General features: G+C 39.1%; 1 protein-coding gene and 1 pseudogene across 1 annotated transcript in view; one reads left to right on the plus strand and one right to left on the minus strand.

Annotated features, from left to right (window-relative positions):
• The window catches only part of CDK13 (cyclin dependent kinase 13), a 116,492-nt gene that overhangs the window by 26,635 nt on the left and 71,859 nt on the right, over positions 1-17,998 (minus strand). Inside the window, exons 6-7 of the mRNA XM_056113529.1 lie at positions 8,545-8,734; positions 6,886-6,942 (exon numbers count right to left, since the gene is read on the minus strand). Coding sequence (XP_055969504.1) covers positions 6,886-6,942; positions 8,545-8,734 — 247 coding nt within the window. The remainder of the gene's footprint in view (positions 1-6,885; positions 6,943-8,544; positions 8,735-17,998) is intronic.
• LOC130022718 (aspartate--tRNA ligase, cytoplasmic-like) lies at positions 1,400-3,235 on the plus strand (annotated as a pseudogene).

Here is a 17,998-nt window from a genome sequence, read left to right on the forward strand (position 1 = left end):
ACACAAAGCTTAGGGTACTGTCACAGGTTGACACAGGCACTGCAGTTTGTATTATCAGACCACATTCAAGTGTGAGCTACAAACATTATGTGAAGGGGTCAGTATGTTGATTTCCATGGCTATGCAACTTTAGGAGACACACATGGATTATTAGCTCAGTGATAGAACACTGTGATAGAACAAATAATCCAAGTTAGGTAAATGAAAACTTAGTCCCCTAAATGAAAAAATTCAAACTGCTGTGATAATACATATGCTATGCTTTATTTTCATCTCGTGAATTGGATTAAAAACGTAACTATAAACTGAATAATCCCATTTGTTTCATGACTATATTCTACACAATAAATTTTGCAATCTACCAAAATACACACAAAATACTTTACCATTTTAATAAACAGCTCACTAGCTTTAATGTTATTCTTAGATAGCTAGGAACTAATGATCTCAATGTTATTAAGCTCTTTTTCTTTCTCTTTGCTTTCATTCTGGGCCACCTCCAGTTGTGCACATGACTTGTTTCAGCTCTGTACTGAGATCACTCCTGGGTCAGCCATGGGCCAGGCAAGCACTGGGGCAACAGTTGGTGGAGGGATGGGATGGGGAAGACTGCAGTGCTAGGCGCTGAACCAGTCCTCATAAACTGCAAGGCACGTGTTCTCCCATTTGAGACCCATCTTTTTGCCTACTAACTTAGATTCTGACTTGACTGTTTCTGGGCCACACCTGGCGATGCTCAGGGTTAAGTGCCAGCTACGGTCCAGCATGCAAAGCAGACTCCAGCACTGTGAGTTATCTGTCTGGCACCCAGGTTGAATTTGTTGCAAGTTTAACTTGTACCTGTTTTTAACAATTACAATATAATTGTATGATCTTGAAAATTTTCATTTTCTAAGCTAGCTCTTTATCTTCATAATAAAAAAGATTATATATACAAGAATTAAATCTATACCATCCATTTCAGAGCGTTGCTGTTCCTTAAATTAAGCGTGAAATGGTTTATATATGATAATGTACATAAATGCTAGTTAACTTTGTTTCTTTCGCTGTAAACAAATACATGTTAAAACACTAAAGCAAGCAGATGGTTTAACTCCTAACCACTCACGGTGGGAGCTACTTAGATCCTCTATATCTGTATCAATGGCAATACAGATAAAAATGACAATATATTGAATATTACATAAAATAATGAATAATGCACATGATACAAAGGAAGATGTGACAAATACTAACAGTGGTATCTGAGAAAATTTCAAAGGACATACAAAGAATATCAAATGAGAGGCTGGGGCGGGGGAGGAGGGTGGAGATTTGTGGCGGGAGGGAGACGAGTGCCCCTGTGGCCCTATGGTCTTGCCCTATGGAAGCCTGTGAGAAAGGATGGTGACCACTGGCCCATTCCAGCTGCCCAGATGCCGAGAGCCAACGCCAACTGCAAGAGTCAGGAGAAGTCACGGGAGATCATGGAGGCGGTGAAAGATTATGCTAAAGAAAGATACGGAGTATCTTCAATGATACAGTCTCAGGGAAAACCAGATCAAGTTTTGGTTTGAATTAAAGGCTTGACAGTAGGAAAAGCTGATGAAGTTGTTTGGATACGTGCGAGAGTTCATATGAGCAGAGCTAAAGGGAAGCAGTGTTTTTTGGTCCTACATTAACAGCAGCTTAATGTTCAGGCTCTTGTGGTGGTGGGAGACCATGCAAGCAAGCAGATGGTTAAATTTCCTGCCAACATCAACAAAGAGAGTATCGTAGATGTAGAAGGTGTTGTAAAAAAAGTGAATCAGAAAATTGGAAGCTGTACACAGCAAGATGTAGAGTTAAATGTTCAAAAGATGTATGTGATTAGTTTGACTGAACCCCGCCTGACACTACAGCTGGATGATGCTGTTAGGCCCGAAGTAGAAGGAGAAGAGAAAGGAAGAGCTACTGTTAACCAGGATACAAGATTAGACAACAGAGTCATTGATCTTAGGACATCAACTAGTCTTTCGTCTCCAATCTGGAATCTGCCATCTTTTCCAGGAAACTTTAGTTAACAAGGGTGTTATGGAAATCCAGATTCCTAAAGCTTCCAGTGAAGGAGGAGCCAATGTATTCACTGTGTCATATTTTAAAAATAACGCTTACCTTGCTCAGTACCCACAACTGTACAAGCAAATGTGTATTTGAGCTGATTCTGAGAAAGTTTTCTGCATTGGACCACTATTTAGAGCTGAAGACTCTTAATACCCATAGACATTTGACTGAATTTGTTGGTTTGGACATTGAAATGGCTTTTAATGACCATTACCATGAAGTTATAGAAGAAATCACTGATACCTTAGTAGAGATATTCAAAACACTTCAAGAAAGGTTTCAAACTAACAGTGAATAAACAGTTCCCGTGTGAGCAATTCAAATTTCTGGAGCCAACTTTAAGACTGGAGTATTGTGAAGCATTGGCTATGCTTAGAGAAGCTGGAATTGAAATGGGAGATGAAGAAGATCTCAGCACACTGAATGAGAAGCTGTTGGTTATTTGGTAAAGGAAAAATATGATACAGATTTCTTTGTCCCTGAAAAATATCCATTGGCTGTAAGACCTTTCTACACTATGCCTGACCCAATAAATCCTAAACAATCCAACTCTTACAATATCTTGAGAGAAGAAATACTCTCAGGAGCTCAAAGAATACACGATCCTCAGCTGCTAATAGAGAGAGCCTTACATCATGGAACTGATTTGGAGAAAATTAAGGCATATATTGATTCCTTCCATTTTGGAGCCCCTCATCTCATGCTGGTGGAGGCATTGGATTGAACGAGTAACCATGCTGTTTCTGCGACTACATAATTAATGTTTGTTAAACCTCAATGTTTCCCCGTGACCCAAAACGGCTCATGCCTTGAAGCCTTGGTTTTTATTCTTACTACTAACCTGCTATATCAGGCTATACCTTCAGCAACTTAAAATATGCAAAGGCACATTTGTCTTATCTAAAGTGCCACAATTACTTTTGGATTTATTCAGTATAGGTAATGTAAAAAAGATTTTTATAACTTTAGACATGCCTCAGTAGGAAGTTGTTGGACATTTTAATGAAAAATTCATATGGCTACATTAAAAATCCGTATTGATTTACTATAATAAATGTTAATAATTTTAAACAGTAAGATGCGTAAGATTTTTCTTTTCTATATTACAGTGACTACAATAGTATTGTCTTACAATTTTGATATTTGAGCTTATTTTTTAATAAGCTACAAGAATAGTTTTAAGGAAGTGTCTGAGATGTTAGTGTATAATTGGCATATCATGCAAGTTAGGCAAAAAGTATCAATTCTTAAAACATATCCAGAGATCATGTAAAAGTAGGTGAAAGTACTGGCCAGAAAATATTTAATATAACATTGTATTAAATTGTTGAATTTTAAACCTGAATTTCAAATAAAAATGTAAACCTAATTATAGTCATCTTGCAAAAAAAAAAAAAAGAATATCAAATGAGAAAAAACAATGTCAGACTAAGGTAGTAAATATAATTTAATACAAAAGAAAACAGCCATGAAGATTTTCAATTTCAAAGGTTCAATTTGTTTAGGAGAATTGAAAGTTTCAACATTATTAGTCTCTAGTGGCAGAGATAGGTAATAAGTAAAACCAATAAAATTCTATAAATGATCTGTAGGACATAGATCTAAACACTTAAAAGTAAATGAAAGAAACAAAAGGAAATGAAAAAAAAAAGGTGGTGGTAGGGCAAAATGAAGAACCTGTTTAATACAAATTACTTAGTTTATCTACCCAGTTAACACAAAGGTTTAGAGATCAGCTGTAATATCTCTTGAACTTCAGATCTATCTGAATCTGACACTAATCTATGTCTCCAAATCAAGTCCCTATCCTGAATCAGAATTATTGTAAGTGAGCTTTGTGCTTTATGGCAGTGTTTCTCAAGACTTTCCTGACCATAGTCCACCTCCAATCTTGTCCACTTCTCTGTGGGGCCTCCCTTGTCCTATGGTTGGCCCCTCATTCACATAATTTTCACTGTGTTCCTCTGGAAATATCCTGTGGACTATCAGAAAGTCTTGGAGCCCTTGCTCTGAAAAATGCTGTTTTAGGTCATTAAAAAATATGACTTGTTAAAATTCTAGCTTGAAAAAAAATGTACAAATACAGTAAGAACAGTGGTAAGTGCACAATTTTAATCCTAAATATGATTCACACTGTCCTTAAACAGTAGCAAAAATAACAATTTTACCCACCAACACCAATGGAGTTTTGCTTTTAATGGCAATTTTATAAAACGCCACTAGATGGCAATATTTCATGTAAAAATGACAGTTTTTAATTTGTAATTTTTACTACAGAAAAGAGATTTTGATAATCATATGAGTAAGGGTATGAGAGGGTTTGTGTGTAGAAAGGGGAGGTAATGGATAGGGGGTAGTTCCTGGTTTTGAGGCCACACCCAGGGTGCTCAGGGTACAGAAATCAGCTTGGGCACATACAAGGAAAATGCCCTACCTGCTACACTATTGCTCCTGCCCTAGGGAGGATAGGAGAGATTGTTAAATCCTTTATCTGAAAATTCAGAAAGTGATACTGAAAGATTAAATGACTTACCCAAAGTTCTACAACTGATTACATAGCAATTCCAGGCCACAAACCGAAGTTTCTTATGACATGTTTGTATTTCTGTGAAATAAGCTACAAGACTTTAGCTGATATGAAAAGCACATATTTTCTGATATGGAGCAGTTATATAACAAAGAAGGTTTCCCATCATTTGGAAACGTAACAGAGTAATTAATTGGTAAAATTTAAGAGAAATAACGGCTGGAAAATTCTAGGAGGAAAAAACAACTTATAAAAAGATACAGAGAGCTGGAACAACAGAACAGTGCATAAGGAGCTAGCCTTACAAAAAGCCGAGCTGGATTTGAACCCTGGCACTACATATGTTCCCCAAAGCCTGCCAGGAGTAATCCCTGAGCACAGAGTCATAGTACTACACTAAGTGTTGTAAGAAGTGGCCCGAAAACAAAACAAAAATTAAAGACACTGGAGGTCAGAGAGATATTACATGTGTTAAGGCACCTGCCTTGCATGTAGCTGATTCTGTTCAATTTCTAGCACCATATGGTTCGTGGGCACTTGCCAAGAGCAACCCCAGAGTACAAAGTTGGGAGTCATCTGCTAAAATTGTCATGTGCCACTGAAACCCCAAAATACACCAAAAAAGGATACTGAAAACTGAGTCAGTGATGAAGACTGGGGTCAAATCTTCTGTTCTCATATTCTATATATCCTAAATGCAAAAATTTTGGGGGGGATGGTTGGGGGGGCAGCCACAATCAGCCATGCTCAGGAGTTACTCCTGGTTTGGCACTCAGAAATCAATCACACCTGGTGGTGCTCAGGAGACCATATGGGATGCTGGGGGGATCAAACCCAGGTTAGCCGGTGCAAGGCAGCGCCTACTGCCTAGCTCCAAACTCCTCCCTCCCTCCCTCTCATCCCCTCAATGGTAAATGTGGCAAAACAGCAATACTGATCTTCAAATATGAAAAAGATTCTTCAAGTTTAAAGGAATTAGGTTACTTCTGGCTCTGCACTAAGGAATCACTCCCAGCGGTGCTCAGGGAACCATATGGAATTCTTAGAATCTAACTTGGGTACACGCTCTCTCTTGCCCCTTCTCTACAGCTTTTGTAGCACAGGACAGAGTAGAAGTATATTAAACTCTAGTCTTCACTTGTTACATGTTAGATACAACTCTATACACTTTCCCTTAAATTAAAAAAATATATAGTCAAAGCGAAAAGAGAAAAGTATATGATCCCTTTACAGTGATAAACTTAAATGTACTCAAGATGGAAACCAAGCCTTCTAATAATTCTTTGGATAATTCAGTTATTCTATTTGTAATAGTCAATAATTAGGAAATACTTCAAAGTGTTTTAAGATTTGGATATATTTGGTATGTTACAATAAAGGTTGACCTTTCTGCTTATAGTAAAGAAATACAAATAACAAATCAATTGCTAGATGTTTATTTCAAACTCCAGAAAAATTTAATATAGCATTCTGCAAAGGTAGATTTTTATAAGAAATAAGCCATGTTATCAAATTTTACTTAATACATATATTGTAAATCATTCACTAAATTAAGCACAGTTCTTTAATTTTAAGTAAATTTGAATTTCTTTTTTTCAAAGCATTTGAATTTGAAAATGGTAAGTTTTAATAGAGGAAATAAATTTTAAGGGATATAATACTGATTTATGCAACAAAGTAATAGTTTTTAATCAGAATTTGATTAAATATAAGTTACCTGAAGATGCAAAGTGACAGGATTTTACATTTCCTACTCTTTCAAACTCAAAATTATTATCACTTCAGCAGATCAAAGGGGACAATGACTCAATGAACACACCACAACTCTATCACTCCACTGAAATTCAACATTCCATTTCAAAAGAAAAAAGGAAAGTCCATGCTAATAATTAAAGCAAAGTGTATTAATTGAACACAATTTTATAAAAAGCAGATATACTGGACTTTTTCACCAATCACAAGAAGTATGAACATCTTAATGTCTAGATCTAAATTAGAAATCTAGCATGAATACTGAAAAAATTCCTAATACTTGCAACATTTAAAATGACACGTTTTAAGATATTGCATGTACTTCTAAGAGTTCAAAAAAATACTTCTAAATTCAAGGGAAAAGATACAAAAAAATTTGTAGTCAACCTGAAGAGAAATAAATTTCATTATCTTTTAAGTTTAGGAAGAAAATCCCCCTTTAGAAAAAAGGCTGTTGAACACACCTAGAGTAGCACCTAAAACAGGTATCTACTGTCTACAGTATTATTTAAAAATACTCTTACCTCTCTTCTGAGCTATACAATCGAGCAAGTCCAAAATCTGCAAGTTTTATCTGCCCTCTGATGAAAGACAATAAAATTATATCAATAACAAAAAGTTACATTAAACTGATTATACCCATTCATATTCAATTACTAACTGAATTGATTATGCCTATTTATATTTGATTATTAAAGATAAGTCAAACTACTTTAATTTTGATCCAAAGGCCTACAAGGGAGAAGGTAACTACACATATTCACAAGCAGGTAACACAAAAAAATTAGAACTCGTTTTTGGGTCATTCTACCTAATATTTACCATTTCCACTTCAAGAAGTAAGGTGGCAACTACCACTATTTTTATTTTACATAACAGATGCAAAGTGACAGGTTTAGAATGCTTAGAACAGCATTTCTCAACAGAAACGAAATAACCCTTCTACTTAGCAAGAAGAAGACAAGTACCTTGTCCAAAGTTATGCTCAAAACTAAATCATACAGTTAAAATTTTTCTTAAAGAGGATTAAGTATAGAAAACAATTTCTACCAACCAAAATTACAACCAGGTATACCTCCTTTAGAGTAACAGAACCTATATTATAAAAGGATTTTCGGATTTCAGGACATGCTCTGGTAAAACGTAAGCAGACTTGACATATAAATGCATGCATGTATATATAAACATACTTCAAAAATTCATCTTAAAAACTCTGCGGCTGTACTGCTGTGGACATCGGCTTTCGGTCCTTCAAGACCCCCAGGCCCACACAAACACAAAACTATAATGGGGGCCAGAAAGATAGTTCAAAGGACTGGAGCACATGCTTTGCATACAGAAAACCTAGATGATCTAACCTGACACCATACGGTTCCTGATGCACTGCTGGAAAAAAATCCCTCCCACTGAGGTGGGAATATCACTAATTGCTGCAAGTAGCCCCAAAATCCTAACAGAAAAGCAAATCATGACTGTTTTAGCATCATAAACAAATGTGTAATTCAACAAAGGGGACCAGAACAATAAATCTCTGGCTATTCATATTTAAATTTAAAAAAAAACATTTATAGGGCATGGAGAGATAGTAGACCAAATCAGGAGCTTGCCTTGTGCAAAGCTGACAGGGTTCCATTCCCGGAACTCCATATCCCCCACCCCCAGCCCACCATGAGTGATCCCTGAGCCCAGAGACAGGCGTAAGCCCTGAGAACCGCAGGGTACATCCCAAAATCCAAATAACAACAACAACCAAAAAATCATATATATTCTTACATAAGCTGAAATCATATTATTAATACAAGACCCACCACAGTACTTATAAGAGCAACAAAGTGTATATTATTTTGGGCGATACAAATCTATTACTGGAAGATAAAGTACACAACTTCAGACCTCACCCAAACACTAATGATGTTGTTGCGTTAAAATAACTTGAGCAATGGGATAAATTTTAAATACATTGGAAAGGGTGTTTGGGCTGGGGTGCTCAGAGCTCAGAGGATCACTCGGACAGGCCTTGGGGAGCGTGTGTAGTACAGGGATAGAAATCTAGTTTCGCTGTGTTTAAGGCAAATACTTGATACAATGTGCTAACTCTCAAACCCAAAAATTTCAAATACTCTAAACAGAATCATGTGGCATATACTAGTTAATATTCATTAAAATATATAATTCATACATACCTATTATTTAGAAGAATATTTGAACATTTAATATCTCTATGCAAAAAGTTCTTCTTATGACAGTAATCCAGACCTTCCATGAGCTGTCTCATAAAGGATTTTATGTGATTTTCATTAAAATGAACCAAGCCTGATTCCAGAAGTCCCATCAGATCATGGTCCATATATTCAAAAACCAGATAAAATGCACCTAAGAACAAGAGTAATACATTGAACATGATTATTCATAAACGTTTCCTTTAGGTCAAGTTTTTAAAAAGAAAATACTAGGGGGAAAATACCATCCTTAGAAAGTATCGCTATTTTGTCACTTCAATCCAAAACTTTATTGAAAAATATCTAAAACAGTCTACCTTAGCAATTAAAAAGAACAAAACTGCTAATAGAATTTAATAAAGTGAAGCTCAATGCACCCTTAAAAAAGCATCTGAAGTTCACAATCAACACCTAATTTAATAGAGATCTCATGTAAGCTTGCAACAGAAGTATTCTTCTAAAACATTAATGGACCCTCTGTGAACAGCAACCAGCAACCAATGTCATACTAAATTGCCAGGTGGTAAGATAAGTGTCTTACTGAATTCTGAAAGTAAATAAATAGAATTAAAGACAAAATATAAACACTGAAAGACATTGTATGAGAGAGCATCTATGATAGGGGTAAAAAAAATGCAGAACACAAAAGACCTTCATACCATATCACAATTCATTAAAAACAAAAATCACTGCATAAATGAAAAAAACTGAAAGTGTATTGTGGGGTGGCACTGAAGCTTTGGCGGTAGATACAGTGAGTCTTATAGACTGGGAGAAGTGTGAAACTGCATTCTTGAATTGAAATTATATTCACTGTCACTGTCCTCCCATTGTTCATCGATTTGCTCAAGCTGGCCCAGTAACGTCTCCATTTTTGAGACTTGTTGTTACTGTGTTTGGCATATTGAATACGTCCCGAGTAGCTTGCCACGCTTTGCCCCGCGGATGACATACTCTCGGTAGCTTGTCGGGCTCTCCGAGAGAGGCGGAGGAATCAAACCCAGCTCGGCCAAGCTGGCTGCGCGCAAGGCATTAGCCCATAATAAATCAAGAAAAAAATAAATTTCAGTATACTACAAATGACTAAAAATAAACTTTAACAATTACAGAAATTCATTAATATCAAAATCCTTTAAAGAAATATCAAAAAACTTTGTTTTCCCCTTGTTATGATAATGTAGTTATTTGTCTTTTATATTAATACTTTTTTCAGTGTATTATATATTGATGGACTTTGCAAAGACTTAGGAATGAGAAGCATTTTCACTACAAACAATGAAAACTTGAAGTATTAAGTAAATAAAATAAAACAGCAAAACAAGAAATAAAAAAGAACCCAAAAATCCTAAATATTATAGTACATCGATTACATACCATGCACTTGAAAAAACACTGTTGAGATACAGTACTGATGTGAAGATGTACTGATAATGTTGAATTAGAGTAACTATCAATTACTGATATATCTATCTCACTACCCTTATGATATTTAAGTACTATCCACAAGGTATTAACAGAGACAAAGTATTTAGAGCTGCATACAGCTACTGAATACCTGAAATGTGGCTAATTCAAACGTTCCAGAAATATAAAATATACAACAAATTTTAAAGACAGAATAAAAAATATAAAAACATCTCAATAACTCCCTTTATAGAAGTTACCATGTACTAAAAAGTTCTATTAGATATATTGAGTTAATAAAAACGATTAAGACTGATTTTAATAAGGCTATTTAATTTTAAATTAAAATATAACAAACTGCTTTCTACTTCTACTAGATAGCATGAATTCAGAAGTTTAACAATTGAAATAGGAGAGCTAAAGCCCTCTAGACAGAGAACATGATTTTTTCTGAAGACATTTAATGAAAGAAAACTTTAAAAATAGAAACGAAATACAGAAAAACAGCATAAATATAAAATATTATAGTTATTAACGTAAGTACCAGGTTAAAAATAAGACAACTCAGGCTATATTCATTGATGATAATGTCCATGTTCCCAGAATATATAAGACACAAGTAAAATTATTAAAAATAATTTTTCTTGGGGCTGGAGGGTACAGCTGGTAAGGTGCTTGCCTTGCATGTAGCTGACCTCAGTTCAATCCCCAGGAGTAATCCCTGAGCATCATCAAGTGCACCCCCCCACAAAAAAAAAACTAAAAATAAAATTTGGGGGCTGGAGACATAGTACAGGGGTAAGGAGCTTGCCTTGCATGCGGCCGACCCTGGTTCGATCCCCGGCATTGCATATGGTCCCATGAGCACCGCCTGGAGTGAACCCTGAGCACAGAACCAGGAGTAAGCCCTGAGTACCACCAAGCGTGACCCAGCCCACCCACCGAATTTACAAAAAAAAAAAAAAAGCGACTTTTTCTCCAACAATTAAGCAAGTTGATGTTATATCCACGACTAAAAGTTCTTAGTAATACCAACAAGAATATGTAATAGAAGGGGAGTGTTGTATATTAATGTCTAAAGCTGTAAAAATTTCCATAATTATTAAGTGTGATAGCAACAATTAAACAAGAAATCAGAAATCAAGCTAAACAGAAATGAAAAAACATACTCAAATACATAAAAAACTTTAATGAATGAAAAGATGGTGTATCAATTTAGTGGGAATAAAGACAGATGAGGGTTTTTTTTTTTGCTTTTTGGGTCACACCTGGCGATGCACAGGAGTTACTCCTGATTCATGCACTCAGGAATTACTCCTGGCGGTGCTCGGGGGCCCATATGGGATGCTGGGAATCGAACCTGGGTCGGCTGCGTGCAAGGCAAACGCCCTACCCGCTGTGCTATTGCTCCAGCCCCAACACAGATGAGTTTGAAAGCAAACTGGAACTATAATAGATCAAACTGGTCTATTCAAGTACAAATTCCAGACAGAAAACTGCTTTTTATTTTTATCTTTTATTTTGGGTTCGTCTGTGGGCCACACCTGGTGGTGCTCAGAAACTATACCCTAGTGTGGCACAGATAAGAAACAAGGCGAGCACTATATTCTCAGGATTGTTTCTCTGGTTTCTGAAAACAGTTTTTTTTTTAAATTAAAACTAATTTACTCTACTCTGCAGTTTTGAATATGAAACTGTGCAAATGTATTCTATAATTAAAATGCAGAATCTCCTGCTCCCATGCCAGGTTGTCTTCACCCGGGGCCTCCTTGCAGGGGGGGCAAGTTGAGTTTCCCTCCCGGCCCCAAGCAGAATCCCGGCAGCCAAAAACCTCCTGAACCCAGCTGCAGCTATGCTCAAGGCCACTCTCCACAAGTTCGCACGAGCCTCACACATGAAGGAACCAGCAGAGGAACCCAGGTATGTGGTACCCGGGGCTGAGATCTCCAAGCCTGCTGAGATCGAAGCTGGACCTCCACCACCCAGATCCCCAGTTTTCCAGTAGCTTGGCAGTCACACCCACAAACTACCCTCGGCCATGTAATCTCATCAATGGTCAAGATCCAGAGACTATGAAACAAAACTCCCAGAAGAGAGGGACGCAGTTTTTCCTGGAAGCCACAAAAGCCTCCATTCCTCACTGAGAGCCCAGAGAGCCCAGCAAGCTACCCATGACATATTTGATATGCCAAAAACAGTAACAATAACAGGTCTCATTCCTGACCCTGAAAGAGCCCCCAATAAGCCATTGGGCTACACTATCACACAACAGGAACAAATGGAGACGTTACTGGTGTCCGCTAGAGCATATCAATGAACAATGGGATGACAAGTGACAAAATGCAACATTAGGGCCAGGGTCACTGTCACTGTCGTCCCGTTGTTCATCGTGCGGGCCCATTAACATCTCCATTGTGAGACTTGTTGTTACTGTGTTTTGGCATATCGTCACAGGTAGCTTGCCAGGCTTTACCATGCAGGCGCGATACTCTTGGTAATTCTCGGTGGCTTGCCAGGCTCTCCAAGAGGGGCAGAGGAATCGAACCCGACTCGGCCAGGAAGGCTGCACGCAAGGCAAATATCCTACCACTGTGCTATATTACTGTGCGGAGGACATTTGCCTTGCTTGTGTCCGACCAGATTCAATCCCTGGCACCCTATGTCCCTGGCCATCTGCCTTGCACTCTGCTCAGAAATGATCCATAAGCAGAATCAGGAGTGAGCACAAAAACAAACCAAAAAAACCCAAATCATTAAACCAAAGACAGTCGTGTGTGTGTGTGTGTGTGTGTGTTTAAAAAGCAGTGCTAAAAAAACTGGAAACTGATAAAACTAAGAGCAGAATAACTGGCTGCATGAACTGTCTATGCTGCAAAATATATATTCATATAGAGCATATTTTAAGGATGAAAAAGCCTTATTATTGAGATTAGCATATACAAATTGCCATATGTACACTGAACAGTGACACCTATAGCATATTAAAATCAGGAAAGGGAACACCAAGAAAGTTTCTCTTTTCTGTCATCTTTACACAATCAGAACCTTGGACTGGGTCCAAACTGCCAAGATTCTAAAAGGCGAAATGCAGTTATGAACATTTTATTTAATGTGATTAACTACCATAACTAAGTTAAAAAAAAAACTATTCCTTTAATCTTACTTTCTTGGAAAAGCCAGGAAAGCCGGTCACCACGCTTTCCAGAAAGAAGAGTAATTTTGCAAAAGCTCAAACACAGAGCTGACACCTGTGCAAACCTGACCAACTATTATCTACCTGAGGGGCCACCTCATGAGCTGAGTCTCTGACCCTACTGAGGTTTCCAGTTACTACATTCCCAATCAATGTCGCTGCAATTTCATGAGAAATTACGAGACAAAAATAACCAGCCTGGATGTTCCTAAATCCTGTGCACATAAAAAAGACAAAAGACAGCAACCTCCAGTACCACCCATGAAGGGCAACTGCCTAGGAACTGTACTCTTATCACAAAAAGAATCTAGATCAAATTACAATTTATAGTAAACATAAGAAATAGAACAAGCGGGGGTATGGTGCCGCCAGCAGGTCAATCTGTACCTGTGAGGCGAGTGCATCAGCAGCCTCATGGCGCCTTCAGACTTCCAGATACTCCAAAATTGCTGCTGTGCCTTTGGCCAGACCCCAAAAACTTGGGGCAAAGTTTACCAAGAAAGTAAATGGCCAAAAGTTAGGTATGTGGGAAACACACCCACAAACCACCGCTGGCTCAGCTATATAATTGGAAGCATGGCCTCTCTGGTTCCTGATTGAACTGCTTAATGGACATGATCCCAGAGACTCAGAAACGAATCTCAGAACCCAGTGGCTTTAGGTAGAAATGCGTCTGGTCTCTGCAGTAGGCTACCGGTGCTGGGCCAACCCAGGGGGGAATAGGTTTTGTGCCTTGGTCTATTCCCCCTGGCGGCCCAGTGGCCGCCATCCGTCTGAGGCCACTGGATAGTCACATTTGGACCCCCAGTGATGAGACACACAGGGCCTCACGAGATGGGGGTGGAGCCGGGCTTGTCCTCCCCACCCCAACGAGACCCCAAGTCATCGCTCACGAATGGCCTCTCTGGCTCCTGATCAAGCTGCTTAACGGCCATGATCCCAGAGACTCAGAAACAAATCTCAAAACCCAGTGGCGTTTGGCAGAAATGCATCCAGACTCCACAGTATGTTACTGTCGCCGGGCCACCCCAGGGAGGAAAGGGTGTTGTCCCTCCGCCTGCTCCCTCTTGGCGACTTGGTGGCTGTCATCCTCCAGAGGCCATTGGACAGTCAGGCTTGGGCCTGCAGTGACAAAACTTGTTGGGTCTCACAGGATGGGGGGGAGGTGGAGCTGGGCCTGTCTTCCCCACCCCAATGAGACCCCAAGTCATCGCCCGCAAATGGCCTCTTTGGCTCCTCATCAAGCTGCTCAACGGCCATGATCCCAGAGACTCAGGAGCAGATCTCTAAACCCAGTGGTTTTTGGCAGAAATCCCTCCAGATTTAAGTGTTAAAATTTCAGAATTTCAAAACCACATGGCCCTACTGCAGCCACACGACATCATATGTTAGTCATAACCAGCAATAGAACACAAATTGTCTACTGTTGCCTTTTCAGCAGATCTGAGTGTTGGGGTAAATCTCAAATAATAATGGTGGGCCTGGTGTCGAAATATTGAATGTGATCAAAGTAGAGAGAGTAATGTGGAGATCATCTGCCCCACAGGCAGGGGGAGGGTGTGGGATGGGGGTATACTGGGATTTTTGGTGGTGGAGAATGGGCACTGGTGAAGGGACGGGTATTTCATTGTATGACTGAGACTTAGACCCAAAAGCTTTGTAACTGCTCTCACGGTGATTCAATAAATAAAATTATAAAAAATGGAAAAAGAAAAAAAAAATAGAACAAGCTAAACGAAACCAAAATGAAGTGAAGGGTTTGGCCAAATCCAAATGCAGCCTAATCTATCTTCAAATACAGAATAAAAGCTTTAAAAATCAAGCAGATACTACAGATTACAGGAGATTTGAGAAGTATAGATTTTGAATCATGCATATTAAAACAAAGCCAATTGTTTTATAAAAAGCTTTTTTGAAAACTGAATATCAATATGAATTATTATCAATATTATTGGTAATAATATTCATATTATTATCAATATGAATTAGATGATATTATAAAGTGATGAGCAGTTTTGTTATCTATAAGGTCACCTGTCTTTACTGTTGGAGGGGGCATTGTTCCCAAGCAGTGTTCAGGAGGATGAGTGGTTTGAAACCCAGCTGGTGTTCAATACGAAGGCCTGGGGATGATGGAAGCCTCCCAAGAACTGCTGGAGGCCTCCAGGGCTGTACCTGGTGATGCTCAAACAACCATGTGGTGCTTGGAGTCAAACCTATGTAAGGAGCATGCTAAGTGTGTGCCCTGATGGTTGTACTGTCTCCAACCCTGTCCATTTTATTTCCAAACATGTTCACAACTTCATTATAAATTATAGTTAAGAAATTATGCTTACAATAAACCTATGATAATGACTCACTTTAAAATTGGTCTATATGTGCTGGAGAGATAGTATAGCTGGTAAAGGACTTACTTGCCTTGCACGTGCCCAACTACGAAATATGAAAGATAGTGACATGGACTCATTTTAAGGTTTTTCTTTGCATGTTTGTGTGTGTGCCACACTCAGCTTGGTGCTCTGAGTGTTACTATGTGTGGCTGTGTCTCCATGGAGCTCAGATGTATCTGTTGTGTCCCGTGTTACCTGGGAAGTGATGAGGGGCTACTCACACTTGTTGCTCCGTGTATGGGGGAGGGGAGGGAGCTACAGGAGGAGGAGCACACTCGGGAGTGCTCAGTGCCTACTGCCAGCTTTGCGCTCCTTCAGGGGTCTAAGAAGGATAGAACCCAGGCTCCTGCATGCAAAAGATGCGCACCAGTCAGTCCACTGAGTTATTTCTCCATGTTTTCTCTACTCAGGTTTGAGTATCACTGTCATCCTGTTGTTCGTCGATTGCCTCGAGCAGGCCCCAGTAACGTCTCCTTCATCCTAGCCCTGAGATTTTAAAAAGTGCCACATTCGAGGTTCTTTCAGGGTCAGGAGAATGAGACCCACATTGTTACTGGTTTTTGGCATACTGAATACACCACGGGGAGTTTGCTAGACTCTGCCATGTGGCAGTATACTTTTGGTAGCCTGCCAGGTTCTCCAGAGTAAGACCTAGATAATAAGATGTCCGGGAGCTGGGTTTTATAGTCTCTGGGTGTTGGCCATTGATGGGATTACATGGCGCTGGGGGCAGTTGGTGGGTGTTAACGCCTACATACTGGAAGATGGGGGGTCTGGGTGGAGGAGGCCCCAGTCCCAATCCGAGCAGGCTTGGAGATCTACGTCCCGGGTCCCGCATACCTGGGTTCCTCTGTCGGTTCCTTCATGTGTGAGGCTCGTCCGAACATGTGGAGAGTGGTCTTAAGCATGGCTGTGGATGGAACCGGAGGTCTTCAGCTGTTGGGGCTCTGCTCGGGGTGGGGAGGGAAACTCAACCCACCCTCCTCCAAGGGGCCCCGGTGAGCACAGACAGGCACGGAGGCAGGAGACTCTGCGCTGTTCTCTTTCGGAAGCAGGGTTTTATGGAATGCAAGTGCCTAGTGGGCCTGAGTATTTCAGTAATAAACTTAATGTAGAAAAGGTAAAAAAAAAAAAGGTAAAGGCCCTCCCGTTGATCGTCGATTTGCTCGAGCGGGCCCAGTAACGTCTCCATTGGAGACTTTGTTGTTACTGTGTCTGGCATATCGAATACTCTCAGTAGCTTGCCGGGCTCTCTGAGAGGGGCGGAGGAATCGAACTCGGGTTGGCCATGTTGGCCGCTTGTAAGGCGAACGCCCTACCACTGTGCTATCGCTCCAGCCCAATGTAGAAAACAAACTGAAAGAAAAGCAATTTCTGAAGGCTTTTGTTCTCTCTAGACTTAAACATGTATTCAAATTTTACCTTTTTTTAATGCTATATATTTAAGAAGTTTGTTATTTGATTTGGTTTGGGGGCAACTTCACGCTGTGCTCAGGACTTACTCTTGGCTCTGAGCTTAGGGTCAGAAGACTGGATGGGTGAAGGGGACTTCCCTGTGGGCAGTGGCAGTCTCCTGCAGGGGAAGTGCTTTATCCTCTACTCTATCTCTCCAACCCTATTAAGTAGCTTAAAGCAATGCTTTGAGATATTTCACGAAATCTCTTTACTAGGTACTGAACTGCATTTAAAAAAAAATTTTCTGAGCATGGGGCCAACTTAGATTCGATCCTTAGCACCACATAAGGCCTCCTGAACCTACTGCGAGTGATCCCTTAGCACAGGGCCAAGAGTTAGCCCTGAGCACTGCTGGGTGAACTCTGCCAAGAAAACCTTCTATACCTTAGCATTTTTTATGTTGTTTTTAAGCACTAGTGTCTTACTGTTCAATATTTATAATACAACATGCCTAGTAAAATTTTTAGAAAATTATATACAGATAAACTATAAAAGAAATCTGATCTACTATCAAATTTCTGAGAGCAGTGTGTGTAAGCAGATAGATGATTTTTACTTTATTTTTAGGCTAGCATTATCAAACTTTTCCACAAATATAACAGAGTATATTATCAACTGTGCTTAATATACAAATAAGGAAAAAATAACCAATCTGAAGAAAGGACCTCACAACGAATGCATATAGAAAAACAAAATATTAAACATGCAGAAGATGCTCCATTTCCTAACGTAATAAGGAAAATGCTATCGACTAAGAAACAAAGAGTAGTTGAACAGATTTACATTATCAAATGATATTCAAATTCATACACTGCTAAATTATTTTGCAAGGTAATCAACTAAAAGTACAAATATCTTCTGATCTATGATGTCCAACCTATATGGAGTACAAAGGAAATAATAGCAAGAAATGCAAATATACACATGTATTTCTAGCAGTACTATTAATAATGTGGGAAAGAGTGGGAGAAATTGA

The sequence above is a fragment of the Sorex fumeus genome, unplaced genomic scaffold, assembly GCF_029834395.1.
Source record: "Sorex fumeus unplaced genomic scaffold, SorFum_2.1 ptg000020l, whole genome shotgun sequence".
In the NCBI taxonomy this organism is placed as follows: domain Eukaryota; kingdom Metazoa; phylum Chordata; class Mammalia; order Eulipotyphla; family Soricidae; genus Sorex; species Sorex fumeus.